Source organism: Grus americana, chromosome 22, assembly GCF_028858705.1.
Source record: "Grus americana isolate bGruAme1 chromosome 22, bGruAme1.mat, whole genome shotgun sequence".
Taxonomy (NCBI): Eukaryota; Metazoa; Chordata; class Aves; order Gruiformes; family Gruidae; genus Grus; species Grus americana.
Genome location: NC_072873.1, coordinates 2,397,413 through 2,417,566, shown reverse-complemented (window position 1 = coordinate 2,417,566; position 20,154 = coordinate 2,397,413). Strand labels below are relative to the sequence as shown.

At 63.1% G+C, this 20,154-nt stretch overlaps 1 protein-coding gene across 3 annotated transcripts in view; it reads left to right on the top strand.

Annotated features, from left to right (window-relative positions):
• Positions 1-664: 664 nt before the first annotated feature.
• The window catches only part of SRCIN1 (SRC kinase signaling inhibitor 1), a 59,463-nt gene continuing 39,973 nt past the window's right edge, over positions 665-20,154 (top strand). Inside the window, exons 1-3 of one of the 3 annotated variants that reach the window (XM_054801903.1) lie at positions 665-1,025; positions 1,246-1,421; positions 11,876-12,159. In XM_054801903.1, coding sequence (XP_054657878.1) covers positions 1,304-1,421; positions 11,876-12,159 — 402 coding nt within the window. In that variant the 5' untranslated portion in view covers positions 665-1,025; positions 1,246-1,303. Of the gene's footprint in view, positions 1,026-1,245; positions 1,422-8,309; positions 8,515-11,875; positions 12,160-20,154 lie in introns of those variants that run through there. The other 2 variants (XM_054801902.1, XM_054801901.1) reach the window with 2 other exon arrangements.

The window sequence follows — 20,154 nt, the reverse complement described above, 5'->3', positions numbered from 1 at the left end:
CGTCTCTCAGGTCTTTGCTGCCTGTCCCCCCTTCCTTCGGGGTAACCTCATCAACCCCATGGCCGGGCAGGGACGTTTCTGGGCAGCTTTGGGAAGGGTCACTCTAACCAGTACCAAACCCATCCAGCAGCAGGTTGTGACCTGACTTGGCTCAAGGGCCAAATCCAGCATCATGTCCCAGGGACAAGACCTTTGCAGAAGCTTGGTGAGCAGCTCGGCACCATCGGGGAGACAAACGGGCTCTTGAGTCCCCAGCACCGAGCAGCCTCGTCCCCTGTACACGTGCACCCTCCAGGCTTGCACCCGGGGCCAGCAGGGTGGGTGGCAGCGTGAGAGGGGCTCCGTGAGCAGCGCCGGCACCCCGCGGCACGCTGGCAGCCCGCGGCACGCTGCCGACGGACCCTTGCTTTGGCAGGGCGGGGAGGGGGCAGCGCGGCAATCTGCAGGCGCTGATGGCTGTGCACGGCTGTGCGCTGGCTCCTGGCGCCCGGCCCATGTGATGTGTTTGAGGGGGCACACTGACATTTCAAGAGGAAGGAAAAAAAAAAAAAAAATACCCAGAGACCCACGGGGAGCTCTGAAACGCTTGAGCCAGAAAAGAGAGCAAGAGAGACAGACATCCGCACGGAGCGGAGGAATAAAACCGGGCAGGGGGGGAAAAGTTGCCGGGGTAGGGAAGGGATGTGAGCAACAGTGCTGGCTTGGAGCCGGGAGGATGCGATGGCCGCTGGCAGAGAAACTGGGGCAGCGACTGTCAGCCATGGAGACAGCCCCACCGCCCGCCTGCCGGCCGCGTGCCCCTCGCTAGCTTGGGGACAGGAGGGGGGAACCGACGGGAGCCGGGTGACAGCAGACCGCAGGCTCGGGAGCTCCTGCATCCATCCGCCCCGTGCACCGGCACCGCTCCGGCTTCCTTTCCCCGTGCGGAGGATTCGGCTCTGGATGTAAGGCGACAGTTACCGCACGGTCGAGCGCCGACCGATTGCTGCGCGCAGGCTTCCTCGAGGTCAGCGTCGTGTAATAAGGTCGGTAACAATCCACCCAGCTGCTCGCTTTCGCTGCATACATGTTTAATAATGAACCGATTCTGTATTTAATTAACATAAACAGCTAATGCAACTCGATACGTCTCCTTAGATTTAACTTGACAGAGACGGCGTGTTGCTTTAAATACCAAGCGATTAGTAAAACCATATTTCATTGGGTTTAAACATATGCGATAAGATGCATGTGTTTGTCGCACAGATTTTGGAGCCGTGCTCCGAGCAGTCTCCTGGTTCCTCTCGGCTGCCTGGGTGCGACCATGCTTCCTCGCTGGGCAAAGCATCCCTTTGGCGCTTCCCCCAGAGCTGCGCCGAGGCTGCGGGAGCAGGAGAGACCCGCCGAGCCCGGGGACTACAGGCTGACTCCGTTGCTCGTGGGTATGGACTTGGGGGGGTGGGTGGAAGGACACCCGTGGGGGACGCTGGTTGCGGAGGCACCGGGCGATGCTGGCCCCGCGGGGACGGTCCCAGCCCCACGCAGGTGGGCTCTGCCCCGGGAGGCGATGGCGCGGGCTGGGCTGGATGCCCGGCACTGGTGGGAGGATGCAGGCAGGGCTGCAGGCAGCTGCTGCTGCCCTCCTTTTGCTTGACTAAACCTCGCTGCCTGGACGGCTTCTGACTGGCGCTGGTGGAAGGGCTGCGGGGTGGAAGGGCTCCAGCTCTCCCTGCGACGGGCCCCGGCGGGGGTTAGGAAGGGCAGGAGGCAGCACCGGGGTTTGCTCAGCGCCGGCAGGGATGGGAGGGATGGCGTCTGCCTTCGGGAACGACGCGGTGCCCTTGTCCTGGTGTCACCCGCAGCATCCCGCGCTGAGGTGGGATGTATTGGGGGATGCGGTGCCAGGCAGGGAGCCCCGTGGGGTCTGGGCACCTTGGAGTCCTTGTGCCCTGCAGATGGGGGGGACACACATGTCCCAGCAGCGTCCCTGTGCCGTGGTCTGCGTGCGGGGTCTCTGATCAGGCTGACAGCGAAGCCCCCTCAGATCTTACCCCACGTTTTCAAATTGTGAGTGTGCTTTCCTGCATCTAAGAGGCTTTAGACGTGGATCTGAGCAATTTTTTTCAGCATTTGTGATTTTTTTAACTAGCTGTGACTAACCAGGCTGGCACAGCAGGCTGTGACCAACCACCTACGTGCTACCTGTGCGCTTATAAATAGGGTCTGATCACACCCCGTTTGGAGTGTTCCTGGGCTCCCGAGCCCTTCTGTAACACCAAAACAGCTTCTTCCAACCTCTCCCCCGCAGCCGTCAGAGTGTAGCATCGCCCCATCTCCTGGCAGGAGCCACCCAAACAGACAGTGTCCCCCCCCAGTTCCTGCCCGGAGGCTGCGGGAGCAGGGCTTGGTGCTGTGACCGCCGGACCTGCCGAGCTCTGGGCTGCACGTCCAAGCACATCGCGACGGCGGCGGGAGCCAAGTCTTCGAAAGAGTTGGATCGCCCTGTGCCAAGGCAGAGACGGGCCAAGTGTTGTGCTGGGCTGAGCACGGCGCGGCTCTCCCTGCGTCGCCGCGGTCCCTGACATGCTGAGCCGGGTAAAAATCCCCCTCCCGGGTGCTTTCTGATGGAGCTGAGCTCTTTGGTGACTCCAGCCGGAGGCTGTAATCCCAGGCTGCAGGGCAAGGGCTGGAGAAGCCACGGGTTTGGCTTGACTCCTTCCCTGAGCGGCTTTCTTGCGAGCCCCCCTCCCCACAGGGATGCCGAAGGGGAGGTGTCCCCCCCCTCAGCCCTGCCGTGCTCTTTCAGATGAATTCGCTTTTGATGAGGTGCAGCGCGCGGTGGAAGCTTCTGTCAGGCGGCTTCGGCCTCCCACCGGCGAGCGAGCGGTTAGCATGACGGCACTAATGGCAGGAGATGAGAGGAAGTGATTAGCTTGCTTGAAAAATTGCACCCGGCGCATTGAGCAGAACCACAGCGCTGGCGCGGTGCATCGCTGCGTGCCAGGCAGGGCCATCGCCCGCTCTGCCCACACGCTTTCCCCTGCACGGGAGCTTTTTGTTTCATCCTTTCGCCTTCCTCTCCTCGACTTGTTGCGTTTTTGTCTCTGCCTTGGATTGCAAGCTCTCCGAAGCAAAGCTCGCCTGTGTTTCCAGGCTGGTGTGGCAATGCCGGGGTTGCCGGCGCGCATCCTTCGTGGTCGTCCCCAAGAGCAGGACGCAGCCTGCGATGGCCTCGCGGTTGCTGTGGCCATGGGCTGGAGGGTCCGGCCGACAAAACCCCCCTCCCACTGCCGGAGCGCGCTGCTCCTTCGCATTTCTCCCGTCACGGAAGGGATCGCGGTGGCCTTGCTCTGTTTAGTGACTTCCCTCAGTGTCTCATTTGGGGAAGAAACGGTCCTGCCGGGAATCGAGTTTTGATCTCTGTGTGTCCCCTCCAGCCCACCCTCCTCCTCCTCCTCTCTGCTGGCATCCCCACACCTCTGCCCTCCTGCTTGGCTTGCAGAGAGATGAGAATAAGAAACGAATCCAAAGCCCTGATTGCTGGCTCAGATGAGGTCCTACCTCCAACCGAGAAAATACATGCGGCCGCAGGTTATCGGGGAAGGCTGGAGCCCGAGCCTCCCGCTCCCAGGGGCTGGCAGCCTCTCTCCCAAGCTTTCCCATCCATCCATCCATCCATCCATCCATCCATCCATCCCCGGAGTGGTTATACACAGCATGCGGACACGCATCTTCCCTGCCCTCCACCACACTGAGAGCTGGTTTTGGGGCTGTTTCCTTCCAGCCGGACCCCAGCCCCCTGCCATCACCCCCCCATGCTCCCTGTCCTCCCACACGGCCCCTTTCCCCACCTCCCTCCCTCTGCTCTGGGCTAAGAGGAACCATCGATTTGGTGTCTTGAGGGGCAGTTTATCACTTTCCTGATGCCCGATAGATTGGAATTGATTTCCAGAGCAATTTGCTTGAGCAGCTCAGGGCGGCAGCGCCCAGGACCCGTACTGTGACTCGGCTTTGCGGGAGCGCGGTGGGGGTGGCTGCATTTCTGGGGCTCTTCTCCTGAATTGTGGCACTGGTCGGCGCTGGAAACCCTCCGTTGGGACGGGAGACGCGCAGGGCAGGGTGGCTTCTCAGAGCAGCACGAATTCACCTGCCCACAGGGGAAGGGGTGATGGAGAAGGCAGCTCTGCAGGTGATGGGGGGCTCCGGGGGCCCAGGTCCCGTTGCCATCCCAGGCTCATCCCGAAGGCTTCTGCCCCCCCGGACCGAGCACAAGGGGGGATCCGGCTTCGCAGGGAGACTTGGCTCCGCTTTGCTGCACGACTGCGGGTGAGTCACTGCCCCGCGTCCATGCACACCCCGCATGGAGGCAGACGCTGCGCTCGCCTGTCTCAGCGTGGTGGTGGGAGTCCGTGGGCGCTGCCAAGATGCTGGGAAAACTCCGGGTCCTTTTGGGAGATGCTAAATACTGATCCAGCCAGGGCACGAAGATGGCACGTGGCTCTGCCTGTGCTTTCCCCCTGCTCCAACACTGGTTTCCACCCCCTCACATCTCAGCATCCCCATCACGCACTCAGGAGCAGACCCTGTACTCCTCCAGCCCCGTGCCTCAGTTTCCCTCTCCCATCTGGGGCCAGGGGGGATCCCCAGGCTCGGACCCGGCTGGCGCCACCCGGGCTGTTCCCATCCCAGTTGCCGGGCCGTTCCCATCCCAGTTGCCGGGCCGCCGGCTGCGCATCCTCGAATTGTGGGAGATGAGACCACAATGTGGCTTGTGTTTCTGCTGTGAAGAGCCTGGCCCCTTCCATCCTCTCCTCTCCTTTATTTTTATCCGTCTTCCACGAGCTGCTGGCATCTCCCCAGCCACTGTGCCATCCCCGCCAGCTGAGGACGCGGCCTCTTGCCAGGGCACGCAGGGCTCCTTTCTCCTCCGGTCCCTGGTGGGGAAGGCTCTGCCCCGGGCAGGGACGCTCTCCATGCACAGAGGATGCCACCAGCTTCGACCTCCTGCCAACGTCGGGGAGGAAGCTGACGGCAGGAGAAAGATTTGCCCCGGCTCTCCCAGCAGTGAGCCATCCCTCCTGCGCCGCCTTGCATTCCACAGGCTCGCCCTCCATCCATCTTGTTCTCCTTTGCCTAAGCAGAGCAGCTCCTGTCTGCCTCCCGCTGCAGTGCGGATCGATGCTTCCCACCGCCGGGGTGCCCACGGGGGGCCGGCACAGGTGGGGACAAACCCTCGCTCGGATGCTGCCCTTCCTGCAGGGCAACGGGGGCGTCCCCCAATTCTACCGGGTTCTGCTTACCGGGCCCGTGGCACAGGTCGGGTCACGTCTGTGCTGCCGCAGGCATCCGGAGCGACCTGGCCCCTGCCACCGGAGAAGGGACGGCTGCTCCGGCTGGGACCCCCCGGAGCTCAGCCCGGCATTTGCAGCTCTACCAGCTGCTGAGCTCGGTGCTGCAAGGTGAGAGTGGAGCCACTCAGCCACCGTATGCCCGGTCACACAGGGCTTATCCACGTACAGACCCCCCGATCGCCTCGTCAGCAGAGCCCACCCCACCGGGCTCCTGCTTTTCAGCATCGCAGACACCTCCTGACCCGCACAGCCCGCTCAGGCGAGGGTGGGAATGGCCTCCAGCTTGGAGCTGGCAGGGGATCCCGGGGAGATGCTGAGCTGAGGAGACAGTGCGAGGAGGAGGAAGGAGGTGAGGAAGGACAGGACCCGGCTCGTGCTTTTCAGCTGCTGCTGCTGCAGAGGGATGCCCGTGCCGCGAGGGGATGGCAGGGGGGTCCTTCCTGCAAAAGCAGCCCCCGGGGAGCTGCAGGCTGAGGTGGGCAAGGCTGGAGGGCTCCTCGGGGGTCGGGTCCCCCTTCCCTGGGTGGTAGCACGGGGGCCAGCCTGGCTCATCTACCCCAGCTCGAAGGAGGGACGTGGGGACGGGCTCCGGGCAGGCGGGTGCTGGACCTGATCCTGAGCGCAAAGTGAGCAGCCAGGCGCGCTGACCCTGTGCTTGGCGCCGCGTCCATGCGAGTCAGGAGGTGAACTCATCTCCCATTTCCACGCGCGCACGTGGGTGTGATAACACCCGGCGAGGTGGGAAGTAGCTGCCGCTTTTTACAGGGCTGGCCAGATGGGATTTCTCCTTCAGTTTGGGTTTTGACAATGACATGGGAATTTATCCGGTGGTTTCTCTGCTTCTGAAGTAAAGGAGCTGCTTGTCAGGGCAGCGTCACAGAGAGATGTCTGCTGGACTGCCCCGAGCTCCAGCTGGGCAGCAACCACTGCGCACCAACGCAGTGCACGGCTTCGGACCGGCTCCTCCTCGCAGCAACGTCAGCAGGGCTGGCACTAGCAGGGTGCAGGCAGGGTGCAGGCAGCATCCAGGGCACGTAGTGGTTGGGAACAGGCAGGGCCGGATCTGCAGGGTCGCATCCGGACTGCCACTGTGCATGGGCACTGTGCCCCTGCGTGCCTTCGGGGAGCCAAGCGATGTCCTGGCCGCGGTGCCAGTGGAGTGGGGCCGTGGGGTCTGCACTAACCCGGCTGGGAAGTTCCCGATGAAACGGTCGGCGGGTGGCGTTTTATTTTCCTTGGTTCCACTTGAATTTGGGAGTGAAAGGCACGGCGGGGAGCCCGCTGCCTGGTGCTGAGCCTGGGCTAAGCCGCAGCTCGGTCTTGCGGGGAGGGACCCCGAGGGATGGGGAGAGGAGATGGGAAAGCCGCATCCCCCACCTCTCGGGGGGCTGCTGGGCACGGGGAGGGGGGGGTTGTGCCGGGACGGATGTTAATGGTCCCTCGTGGGCGGCCTCGGCATCGCCCGGCTTTTCCCAGGCAGTTGGGTGCTGGGTCTCCGTCAGCCTGGGAGCAAGAGGATGGCAGGGACGCTTCAGCCCAGCCGCCTGCCAGCTTTTGCTCCCCGTATTGCTCGCCCTGTGCTGCGTGAGGCACGCGGAGGGCGTGCAGACGCTCACCTCAACGCTGGGTGCTGGGGTGGACACCGGGTCTGTCCCGCTCCCGGCATCCCCATGGGACAAGGGCATCCCCAGCCCAGGGGCTTGGCCCGAAATGGGGGTGCATTTCTTTGCAGATTGATTTTAAACGAACAAATCTGGCTGTGAAAAGCACTGGTGATGGCCGGACCCGTTTGGGATGCGGTGGTGGCGTGGGTGAAGGGTGCTTGTGTGTCCCCCCCGGCGTGTCAGCGGACTTGTCACTGCTCCTGGGCACGGCTTTGGTGGGAGAAGGCGGGTGGCTGTGCAGCTCCCGGCACTTTTTGGCTGTGTTTGCTGGCCCCGTCGTGGGGGTGAGATGGGAACCTGGGGCAGGTCCTGGACGGCACTGGACCACCGTGCCCCCATCCTGAAATGAGTTCAAACAGAGCTCGGCTGAGCCAGGGACAGGGAACCCCCCTCCAGGCAGCAACGCCTCTGCCCATCTCTTTACCCCAGCGGGTGCTGCCTTGGGCAGGGGGGTATTTCTGGGGTCCCCCCTCGAGGTGGGCTGCGCAGCACAACAGGAGTTAAGCGCAGCCGGAGCAGGAGCTGCGCAGGCTCTCCCTGTCCTTCCCGCCATCGCTCCTCTCCCGGGGGCCTGGCAGCAGCGCGGCGGGGAAGGGGTTAGCGCCGAGCGGGGCTCTGGGTGCTGGGCAGTCTCCTCGGGTGCTGCGCAGGCAGCCGGCTGGCAGCGCGGCAGCCGCAGCCTTTGGGAGGAAGGTGAGTGCATCCCACTCTTCCCGCTGCCTTAATGGCCGGGTGCGGGGGAGCCGCATCGCTCCGAGGGGCTTCTATTCTTTTGCCTCCCTTTCTCCCCAAATGTACTCTCTCCTTCCCCTCCCCTCTCGTCTTTTTGTACAATTGCTTTCTTGGACTATTTTTCATGCTCCGCTAACTGCCATTGCTTTCACGGCCCGCGTGAGCCTTGCTGCCTCATGAAGATTTATGAAACTGCAGTAATAAACTGTGTTTGAAAGATCCTCTTTATGATAAACCCCTGCCAAGCTGCTGGCGGGGGGATCCGAGCCGACCGCGCTGCCGACCCTGCAGCCACTCTGGCCCGGCGCAGCTCCCGCGGGACGGTACCCGCAGCACAGGGCAGGATTTTGGGGGCCTCTCCCCACCCGGTTTCCCAGCGAGGGAACAGGGAGCTGGTGGAGAGCTGCTGCTTGGGCTGCAAAGCACCGGTCCTGAAGAGCATCACCCAAAGCACAGTTGGGCTCCGGTGCCTCTGGTGCTGCCAATCGCCTGGGAAGGAGGCGATGGCCGCATCCTGCTAGGAGCCTGGGCTGTGGCCCCGGCACAGGTGACACCTCTGCAGGCAGGTAAGGAAGATGGATGGATGAATCGGCAAAGAGAGCCACGCTCCCTTAACCCTCCGCTGCTCGGAGAGGGGCTTGCCAGGATTTACCGTGGGATTTTGGCTCTCGTGGGAGCCCTGCGCCTGGCCAAGGAGCCGCCTTCAGCCCCTGGAGACCCGGGGGCTGCCTCCCCCGTCCCGCAGAAGCAGTTTGCCGGCCGGCGTGGAAGCTGTCCTGCGCCCCTGGGTAAGCGATGGGATGGTCCCTGTTTGGGGGACGCGTCCCGGGGGGGGGTACCCTGCTTGGCTGGGCTGGGGCAGCGGCGAGATGGGGACCCTGGGCAGGCTCCGGCCAGCGGCTCTCCCACCGCAGTGACCTGGCTGGAAGCAGCCCCGGGAAGCACTTTCCAGGGATCTGGGGGTGCCGTCACTGGCAGCGGGGCAGCCCGTGCGTGGGGAGCGCTGCTCCAGCATCCGTGCACGGTCCCTGCGCGGGAGGAAGAGAAACAACTTGGCGGGGGGATTTTGGGCGGCAGGATGTAATTATCCCCTTGGGGTGAGGCCAGGAGGGAAGGATTAACACCCTCTTTCCACACGTAGTGTCAGGGAAGCGTGAAAGAGAGCGGGTGGTTTAAAGTCCCTTGCTGAGGGAGCCCCCATCCCCCAGTTTTTGGCCGTTCCCTTATCAAATGGTCTCTGCCCGCTCCAGGCTGGGATCTGGAGGGGAAGGTGGCCGATGTGGGGACAGGTACGCTGCGTCTGTGGTGGCTTTTCCTCCTCCCACCTGAGTGGGGTTCATGGATCACAGGGTTCGTGGTGCTGAGGCTCCCTCCACGCCGCTGGCTCTGGAGCCCGGGCGAGGGATGCGGGAGCGGATGTGGCGTAGCAGGGGGGGTGGAAGAGCCCCCGACAGCATCCAGCTTTGCTCTGACCCCTGTGCAGATTGTGCAGGGCTTTTCAAATCATCCTTTTTAGTAGTCGGCAGAGCCACAGCGAGCTGGCACGTTCCACTCTCAGAGCATGTAATTAGGGAGCGGGGAGCTGCATGCTGATACACGGCTCGGCAGCGAGAGGAGGAGGAGGAGGGTGGGAAGCAGCCAGGGCTGCTAAACCCTGGGGCTGGTGGAGGCACCGGGGAGGCGGCTGCAGGGAACCAGCCCCTCTCGCACCCCCCCCCCCCCGAGCCCCCGTCCCTGCGCCGTCCTTCGGCTCAGGCCTCCTCGCTGCCGTGCTGCCGCTTTTCCCGGTGAGGGAGAGGAGCTGCAGCTCCTTCCTCCCAGCCCTGTCACTGCTCTGGCTGGGGGCTTTCAGGATGCCCCGTCACCCCTCTTTTGCAGCTTTCCTGGCTTCGTCATTCCCACGGGATGCAATGAGGCTGGGGTCCTGGTGGCACTCAGGCTCCAGCACTACAGAGGGGCTGGTTTGGTGGGAACGGGCCACGCCGGGCACCCTGCCCGCGCCGGGGGGATGCCGAGGTCCCGCTCCCCCTCTCCTCCACCCTAAAGCTGAGAGCTCCAAGGATGTGTCCAGGCACTGCCAACGGGCACCCAGTGCTGGGGCTGGGATGGGTGCTGGGTGCTGGATGCGGCCCCCCAGCACGTCTTCATTGCTTTGCCATCACAGAGCAAGCGGCCGGGGGCAGGAAGGAGTTTTGTGCCCGGCAGCACAGAGAAGCGTGTGTTGCGGGGGGCTGTCACGCGAAAGGAGAGGCGGGAGGGCGGCTCCTGGGGCTCAGCAGGGTGGTGCGGGAGAAATGGCTCCGGCTGCGTTGCCCACCAGTGCGGGGGTTTAGCAGAGGCTCCGCAGGCGCCGGTGCCCGGGGACCCTGGGACGATGCTCTCAGCCCCGCACCGCGCTGCCTTCTCCTCTGCCAGCAGAAGGACCGAGGCGTCCCCTCCGACCCCTCTCCCGTGCCGCTTTCCCTGGGGCATCTCGGGGTGTTTTGCACGCGACGGATGCATCACCGCGACCTCCCCTGCGCAGCAGTGACGCGGGGACCCGGCTGAGCAAAGCGGCGAGATGGGGAGGGACCGGGAGCTTCAGCTCTCGCTCAAATTCTGCTGCTGCCTTCTGCGTACGGGGGTGACGGTCCCCTGGCCGAGGTCACGCTTGGTGATGGAGCCGTGGGGGAAGGGAGCTGGACCGGTTGTTTTTTTGGAGGAGGAACGGGAGGATCAAGCTTTGGGGAGTGAGGATGTCTCCGTGCGGTTGCTGAGAGCGCTGATGTTCCCGCCTCGTATGACCTTGAGCAGAGGAGTTACGTCTCTAGCACACGCTGGAGCGCTGTCCTACATTAATAACACAATCAGTTGATATAAAGCTAATATGTTGGTCTGATAAATAATTAAGGGGGAAAAAAAATCCTCTATGCCCTCTATGATTTGCTTAACAGGAGCTTGGGAAGGAAGGGAGGGGGAAAAAAAGGACAAGGAGGGAGATGAATAATGGATCAAGGTTAAATGGTGAGCGAAAAAGGAAAGCCTTAACGTGGCGAGTCCCTGCAACACACATGCTGCAGGTTGCCAAAGTAGTTAGTGGTGGCAAAGACAGCTTGTGGCCTCGGCACGGGCACGGCGGTGGTGGCCAGGACGAGCCCGGGGCTGCGTGACACTGGCTCAGACAGCACGAGACCCTCAAAAGTGGCTTTTTGGGGTGGGGGCATGTGTCCCCGGGGCCGTTCTGCAGCGGGCATGGGGCCGGGCAGGGGCTGGGGGCTGCAGAGCGGCCTCATCCTGCAGCCAGCGAGGAGGTGCCAAGCGCTGGCAGCGTGCGGGGACTTCCAGGCATTCGTTACCGCTCGCATTGTATGTGCTCGGCACAACTTCCCTGGAAATTAAACTCACAACGTGCAGCTAATGAATTATTAGCGAAGGGATGAGTCCCTTTCGCCTTGCTGCACGGGTGACCGCCTGCCCGACCCCCTGCCCACACCGGCCGGCGGAGCATCCCTGCGATGCCCCGTGGGGATGCTGGGTTTGGTGCCCAGGGGCTGGGCTGGCCCCGGGGAGCAGCGACTGCAGGATGTGACCCCCGGCGGGGGTCTCAGGCAGGGCATGGGGGGTCTCAGGCAGGGCATGGGGGGTCCTGCCCGCCCCCACGGGCAGCAGCACAGTGCAGGCGCTGACGGGCAGACACGAGCCTCCCCCTGCCCCGGCCCACGTTTAATTTTCTTTTTGGTTTGTCTGTGTGTCCGTGTCCCTCTGTCTGTCTGTGCTCTGGAGCGGTACCCGGCTCCTGTGTCTTGTCTGTGCCATTTTAATGACCCAACGCTGTTTTATTCATGTTTCGGTCTGAACATCGTGGTGTCGGTGGCATCCCAGCCCCTCCATCCCTCCTGCTGCCCCCTGCCCCATCCATCTCCTGCCCCCACCAGACCCCTGCCCGGGTGCGGGGACACCGCTGCCATCACAGGGGGGACAAACCCTGCACCCACCGGCCCGACGGCTGTATCCCTTGAAGGGATGACCCCGCTCCCAGCTCAGCTGTCACTTCTAGCTTAAAACCCTCTCCCCATCCCCAAATCTTAGCACCCCACATCTTCCCCGTAGCAGCGGGGCCACCCCGGGGCTGGCCCTGACCCCGCTCTGCTCTCCCCCCGCCCCGTGCAGATCCCGAGAGGACGAGCACCCACATGATCTCGGCGGACGATGCCGAGTACCCGCGGGAATACCGGACCTTGGGCAACGGCACCCGGCGCTTCTCCAACGTAGGGCTGGTGCACACCTCGGAGCGCCGGCACACCGTCATCGCCGCCCAGAGCCTGGAGGCTCTCACCGGCCTCCAGAAGTCGGAGATGGAGCGCAAGCGGGACGCCTTCATGGACCACCTGAAGAACAAGTACCCGCAGCACGCGCTGGCGCTCCGGGGGCAGCAGGAACGCATGCGGGACCAGGTAAGGGGCGTCTTCTCGGGGTGAGGGGGGGGACGGGGACCACATCTTGCCTTTTGGGGCTGTCCAGAGGAGAAGAGGTTCACTGGGGGGCTTGGATGGTGCACAAAATGGGGGGCTGCTTGCAGCAGCCCCGGGGGAAAAGCATCCCCCAGCCCTGGGGGTCCCTGGGACTGAGGGGGGGTCCCGGGTGGATTTACCCTGCCCTATGGGTGGATTCGATCCTGCTGGCTGTCAGCAGCCATGGGGAGGAGAGGGACGTTTCTCCGTGCAGAGGACGTGCAGGGTGGGTGCGATGGCCGCGAGGATTTGCCCTGCAGAGGGGTGACACCCAGCCCAGGTCTCTGTGGGTTTCGGCTGGGCTGCAAACCCCAACCTTGCCGGGGAAGGGGCAGCCTGATCCGCAGGCTGGTGTCTGCAAACCCTGCTGCGACCCTGGTGCTGCACGGCCCCGCAAGCCTCCTCCGGGCTCCCCGTGCCCCTGCAGCCCCCCAGCCCTGAAGCAGTTACTCCTTGCCTCAGCTCGCATGGTACAAAATGTCTAAAGAGTAGTGCTGGGGGCGAGGATTTAGCGTTAATTGTTCTTTGGGCAGGCTGTTGCTCTGAGCATCGGCTTAAATCCGAGCCCAGCTTAAATCCGAGCCCGGCTGCCGAGCCCCAGTGCTCCTCTGTGTTACGGACCCCCCCGGTTAAAGATGTTGGTGCAAAACCGTGGCCAGCCCTGACCCGAGCAGCACGAGTGCTGGGACGGGGATGCTCTCTGCGCCAGGGCGGTTCGGTGCAGCTCCTGGGGCAGACATCTCGCCCCGCTTGCCCCGCAGGCTGCCAGGGGGGCTGGGGAGCTCGGGGGGGCTGCGGGGCAGGACGAGTGGAGGCGGGGGGGGCAGCAGCTCTGTCCCGGCACGTGCCGCTGTGCTGTGCGGGAGGGGATGCGGACGGGCAAGGGGCACCGGGGGTTCGGTACCCACGTCCGCGCGGGGATGCCCCTTGGTTGCCTGTTCCCCGGGGACTCCGTCCTCCTTGGAGCAGGACAGCGGGTGACACGTCTGGGTACCCTTGGGGACAGCACCCATCCCTCACGCCTAGGGGTGCCCCCCGGGCCAGACAGCACCCCAGGGTGCTGGGGAACCCAGACCACTCCTTGTCTGGGTAAGCGGTGCCCCAGCGATGCTGTCGGGGCGGCAGTAAATCCCCACCTAAAGCGGCACTTTTATAGAAAGGCGCAGGGGAGGGCGAGGAAGTGCCTGGAAAGAAATCTTATATCATCTCCAACTAGACGCCTCCCCGAGGGACGGGGGTGACGGTTCCCAGAGCTAGCACAGCGGAAGGAAATCCAGCTTTGTAAGGAAAACCGGCGGGGCCCCGGCGTGCCGCCCGTGCATCGCTGCCTCCTCTGAGCCGTCTTGCATCCTCCCTCGCCTGGGGGGGCTGCTTTGGGGAGCACCGGGGAGGGGGGGTCCCCGCTCTGCAGCCCCTCTCTTTGCAAAAAGCTCGTGGCTGGATGCAAAGGAGAGCGGCCAGATCCTGCACGGCTGTGGTGATTTGCACCAGGCGAGCATCCAGATTTTGGCTAAGGGCTAATTATCGTTGGTGGCTTCGCCATCATCGGTGTGAGCGGGGCCAGGTGCCGCACGTGGTGCACGGTCCAGTATCTGTGCCGCCGCTTGCGAGACGGAGCGGTGACATTTCTAGCCGCAGAGTGATATTTCTCAGTAAATAATTAGGAACCTTTCCGTTATTATTGCAATGATTTAAAGACTTCTTTTTTTTTTTTTTTTTTTTTAAGCAGTGGCTATAAAAAAATCCGGCTCATGTTGACTCAGGGTCAACAGGAGGATTTTTATAAGGTGAAAGAAAGATGATCTGGATTCTGGAATTATCTTCTTTATTTCTGCACCCCCTCACTCAGGGCCGTGGGTGCCCAGTGGGACCGGGGCGGGGGGGTGTCTGGGAGTCTATTGGCACCAGTTAAACCCAGCCTGGCTTTTTGGGGCTGGGTTGCAGAGGGGTGAGGGCTCCCCAACGCGGCCGTGCAGGGCCATGGCCCTGGGCTGGCTCCGTCCCTCCCCACCTCGGGCAGGGTGCTGGTCAGGGGCACAGCTCCATCCATCAGCCCAGCCGCAAGCATCACCCGTTTGCAACTGGTGGGGAAAGAAAAAAACCAACCACTCAAATCCTGGTTTTTTTGTCTTTTTCTTTTATTTTTTCTTTTTTTCTTCATTTTCCCTGGAGGTGGGAAATAATAACGGGCAGAAAATAAAACCAGAAACACTGGAAACCCCTGGTGCCAACCTTTAAATGACATTGGGATCCAACACTCCGGGCCTGCCTGAAATGTTTGAAACTTGCTTTGCTATTCTAAGGGAGCCTGGCAGGTATTTCAGATCACAGGCTTTGCTATTTTGTTTTTTTTTAAAAAAAAAAAATTATATATGAGAGAGTTTACAAAAATCAGAGGTGAATAGAAACATTTCATAAATGTCAACATCCCTTTCAGCGTGGCAAAGCCTGCAGCAAAACGCCATCGTACTCATGCATAGGAATTGGAAAGCGAGTGCAATATTAATTTTAATCATATGTATATATAACAGAGAAGAAAAAAGAAAACAAAACCAGGCAAATAATTGTAGCAACACCCAACAGACTGCTAGCAAATCTGCAGAGAAGTCCGAGGCGGCAGCTAGCTAATTTAAAACCCAGATGGGAGAACACGTTAAACGGGCACGTTAACAGTGCGTCGGGACGAGATGGGTGCTGGGCTTTGGGGCTGCATTTGGGGTAAATCCTGCCCCGCGGCGGGTAAAGCCGGCAGGGCGGCGATGGCGGAGCCGGGTTTCTTGTCTCCCTGTGCATCGGTGCTCTGGGACGCGCGGTTCGGCTGGGGCCACCCCCGTGGCGGCCGACGTCGAACGTATAGAAAGTGAGGAACGTTTAGAAAAATAACAATACGATAGTTTGGGGTTGGGGGGGGTCACCCCCTCGCCCCTCCCTGTTTCTAGCGTTGCTTTTGGATGCGCTTTTCTGCACGGGGTCAGAGGGCGCGAACCAACGAGGAGCGCGCGTTTTTACCCAAATTATAAACCCCAGAAAAGAAGGGATTACAAACCCTCCCTTGCCCGTAAGCGGCTAAACGCGTGCACGCCAGCCGTATCGCAGCTCAGCCCCCTCCGCTCGTAAGCTGCAGCACGGGGTTAAATACCGCAGCGGAGCTGGAGCAGAAACATGCCTCTTTCAGGTCTAAATAAAAGTGTATAAAAGCTTGGGTTTAAGCTCGTCCAGTTCTGCTGCAGGAGGGAAAAAAAAAAAAAAAGGGAAAAAAAAAAAGGAGGAAAAAAAAGGAGAAAAAAAGGGAAAAAAAAGGAAAAAAAAGAAAAAAAGGAAAAAAGGGGGAAAAAAAAAAAAGGAAAAGGCTCGAGCTGAGTGTTAACGTGTCGGTGGCTGCCTGACAGCAGCAGATTTGCAGCTGCCCAGAATAAATCCGACTTTGGAATAAATAAATAACAGCCAGCGCAGATGTACGTACCCATGAAGCCAGGCCCTCGCTCTTTCCTGCCTCCCCAAGGGTCCCCCCCGCATCGCCGGCGTCTGCCGCGCCGTGGGGTGCGTTGGTGTCGTGTAGGGCAGGAGCAATCCTGCAGGCAGGGGTGCAGGCAGGGGTGCAGGCAGGGGTGCAGGCAGGCCGGGGAGCTGCTGGTTTGCTGCAGCTGGCTTCGTGCCTCAGTTTCCCTGAATAAAGTGGGGGTCTTGGCTGCTTCCCCACTCTGCAGCAAGGTGCGCTGCCGCATCGGGGAGCTGGGGGGGCTGAAATTCGGGGCTGGGGGGGCACGTGGCTGGGTGTGCGGGCAGGGCAGGGGGAGCAGCGGGGGCCAGGGGGACAGGCAGGACGCCTGGGTCTGGCATGACGGGGGCTGCTGCAGCCCCCCGCTGCCCCCCGCAGATGCTCAGCCCCAGCTCCCTCTGATTAAAAAAAACTATTTTAAAATCCCAGTTATTTTTATTGGCCTTGAAGTTTTCCAGCCTTTTTGGGGAGCACGTGCTGATGCGTTTCTGCGTAACTGTAGGAAGGAAAAACTCCTGGGGAACTCGGGGTCCCCGGGAGCCGGGGGGGGGGTGTGTGACGGAGGCCGTGCCAAGCCCCCGCGGGTGGGCAGCCTGGGCGCTGGGTGCAGGGTGGCCCTGGGGTTCACGCAGCTCCTGCACGGGCTGCAAAACCCCCGAGGGTGCTGGGGTGGGGTGGGGGGAGCCCGGCAGCACCCTGTGCTGCAGCAGTGTTTTATGGGGGGGGGGGGTGTGGGTGTGGGCATGCCTGCGTGTGTGCACCGTGCTGCCTGTGCCCACAGCCTGAGCCCCCTGCTCTGGCTCTGACAGGGTGCACGGGGGGGGCAACGCTGCAAAGCTGCTGGGTCTGGAGGGCTGGGTGGCCTGTCCCACCCCTGCACCCCCTGGCCTCCAGCACCCACCCCTGCTCCAACTGCCCCATTGCACCCCAATTCCCCCAGCACCCACCCCTGGCCCATTGCACCCCCAGCACCCCCCGCCCCATTGCACCCCAATTCCCCCCCAGCACTCCCCCGCCCCATTGCACCCCAATTCCCCCCCCAGCACCCTCCTTGCCTCATTGCACCCCCAGCACCCACCCGCCCCATTGCACCCCAATTCCCCCCCAGCACCCACCCCCGCCCCATTGCACCCCCAGCACCCCCCCGCCCCATTGCACCCCAATTCCCCCCCAGCACCCCCCCTGGCCCATTGCACCCCAATTCCCCCCCAGCACCCACCCCCACCCCATTGCACCCCCAGCACCCCCCCGCCCCATTGCACCCCAATTCCCCCCCAGCACCCTCCTTGCCTCATTGCACCCCCAGCACCCCCCGCCCCATTGCACCCCAATTCCCCCCCAGCACTCCCCCGCCCCATTGCACCCCAATTCCCCCCCCAGCACCCTCCTTGCCTCATTGCACCCCCAGCACCCACCCGCCCCATTGCACCCCAATTCCCCCCCCAGCACCCACCCCCGCCCCATTGCACCCCCAGCACCCCCCCGCCCCATTGCACCCCAATTCCCCCCCAGCACCCCCCCTGGCCCATTGCACCCCAATTCCCCCCCAGCACCCTGTACTCCTCCTTCGCCCCGCCCCCTCCGGGAGCGCGCGCCCCCGCCTGGCGGCCCGGCCCGGTGCGGCGGCAGGTGGAGTCGCGGTTGCCATAGCGACCGCGCCCCTATAAGGGCGGGCGCGCGGGGCCGGCGGCGGCCGCAGCGGCGGGAGGTGGCGGCTCCGCTCCGCGCGCAGCGGCCCCGGCCCCGCCCGCCCCCCGGCCCCCCCCGGCCCCCGTTGCCGAGCCGAGCCAGAGCGGGGATCGTCGGCGCTGCGGATCCCAGGCTGGTCTCACCTGCCGCAGGTACCGGGGCGAGGGGAGTCTGGGCGGGGGGGGTGCGGGTCCGGTGTCGCGGTTCCGGTGTCGCGGTTCCCTCCTGTATCCCGGTGTCCGCCTCCCCCCTACCGCAGTCGCCCGACCTCCCCTTCCCCAGATCTCCTGGTGTTCCTCCCACCCCCGCATCCCCCTCCCCAAACGTCCCGGTCCCCCTCTCCCACCCCCCTCACCAACCGATGGCCCCGATCCGATCGTGCCCTTCCCCTGGCCGCGGGGCTCAGCCCCAGGGTGGGGGCAGCCCCCCCTTTCCCTCCAGCCCCCCTACGTTCCCCTTTCCTGGAGGTGCCCCCCAGGCCCTCCCCGGGGAGGGGGCGACCATCGTCCCTGCGTTGCCCTTTGGTGCAGCAGCTTGGGGGGGGGGGCTCCCCCCGGGTGCACATGGGGCCGTGCAAAGCCCCCGGTGGTGCCTGTGCCGGCCCCATTGTGCAGCCCCCATCTTCCCTGGGGCAGCCCTGCGTTGTCACCCGTGTCCCTGTCCCTCTGCAGGGGACTCTGCTCCCCTCTGCCCTTCTGGAGCTGCGGTGGGGGCAGCCGGAGAGGGGCAGATGGTGGTCTGGGCATGCAGCATCCCTGCGCCACGCGGGGGCTTGTGTCTCCTCCAACTCGCTTGGCCGAGCATCCTTCCCGCGGGGGACCTGTCGGCACCGCGAAGACCCCCCCAGGCACGTACCCACCCCGGCCGGGGAGCAGGACCTCCGTGACGGGAGGAGCGGCTTGACAGCATCTCGCTCCAACCCCCCTGAGAGGCGGTGGAGCTGGGCACACGGAGAGGTGCCCGTGGCCTTGGCGTGAGGTTGGCATCGTCTTGTCCTCGTGGGGTGCCTGGCCGGGCTGGGGGTGCCCCCGCAGAAGCAGGGCGTGGGGGTACCTGGACACGCTGCTTTTGCAAAACCGGTGGTGACGGTGGCTTGCGACCGCTGCCCGCAGTGAGCTGGATGGCAGGAGCTCGCTGGGGCATTGGGAGCGAGAAGCGGGGCCCTTCGTTGCTCTTCCTGGGGTCTGATCTTGGTCTCCAGAGGTGGAGCGTGTTGTGAACCGTTGCAAACTGCTGTAATGGTGGAGCAGAGCGTGCCTGGCTGTTGGGACTAACATGAACGAGCGTGTGTGTGTGTGTGTGTCTGTCCCTGTGACTGCAGCCAGAGCTGTCTCTATTGATTTTCTTATTTTTCCCCTACTGGGAGCAATTTCTGGCTGATTAAAAGAAACCTGGCCCACGGTTTGGCTGGGAATGAAGTCCCCAGGAGTCATGGAAGAGTCTGTGGGTCACCCCACTTCTTGGGCTTTATGCACAGAGCAGGGAGGAAGCGGGTCTTGAAGTCCCCGAGAAGTAGGTAATAAATACGGCCGCGTTGGTGACATCGATGGCAGCCCTGGGGAGGGCATTAACGAGCCCACGGTAGCAGGGAGATGCCCAGTGGCTGCCCATCAGGAACCAGATCCCACTCTGTCCCAGCGGCAGGCGGGATGCGCCTGGCACGCTCCCCTCGGTGTTTGCGGGCTCCCAGCACTGCCCTGTTCCTCACCGCGGTTCGGGGGGTGCGATGCCGGGGCTGCCAGCCTGGAAGGGGCGTGCGTATTCCCGTCTCTCCGGCACACACAAATGCGACGACGTGAACACGTACATCCATCCCTGCCCTGCCGCCACCGAAAGTTTCCTGCTATTCCTAACCCAAATTTGGCTCCTTCTGCCGGCGGCCTCGGGGGTCCTTGCATGATGGCCTCGGGCTGCTGCCTCCCCCGGTGTCACGGCGCTGGGCAGGATTAGGAGAGAGAACGCCAAAAAGCTGCAGCAGCCAGAAAGGCAGCTCTTCCGTCCCTGCTGCTAATGCAGAGCTGGCTCCGGCAGCGCTAGGCAGGGAGCGGAGAAGGACGGGTTGCTCTCCATCAGCAGCCGTGTGGTGGGGGCAGCACCCTCTGCTGCACCCCATGGTGCTGGTACCCCCCATGGACCCTGCGGTGGGAAGCAGGGCTCGTGGCACGGGGGGGTGCGGCTGCCATAGCCCCACGGGGAGAGGTTTGCCGTGCTGACAGATCTGCAGGTCCTGGGGGGGGCAGGGGACCCTGTGAGGATCCAGCCCTGTGAGTGAACCCCTGCTCACTCTTGGCCAGGGGTTTCCCAGGGATTTGTCCGCAGGGATGCGCTTCCCTGGGTTTGGGGGCACCTGACGGAGGGCGGAGGTCACCCCAAAACTGCCAGGGGTGATGCTGTCCCCAGAGGTGTGCAGCCGTGAGTGGGTGGATGCTTGCTGCCTGCTTGCTGCCTGCTCGCTGCCAGGTTTACCTTGCACCTCCCTATTGTGTTGGTCCACCTACGCCTTGCTGTTGCCATAGTGACTCTGCAATCTGATCTGCCCGACTTCTGCCTGTTTTTCCTGCCTTCCCCCCAAAAACCTTTGGCCCTGCTCCCTGGCTGCGTTCCCCACGCCCCGGGAGCAGGATGGAGGGTGGAGGAGACCTTGGCCCCTGTGCTGGGGTGCACAGCCGCTGCCTGCTTCTGCCGGCGTGGGGGACAGGCAGTGATGGGGCAGAGACCCCCCCACTCCCTGCCATGAGCAGGGTGAGGAT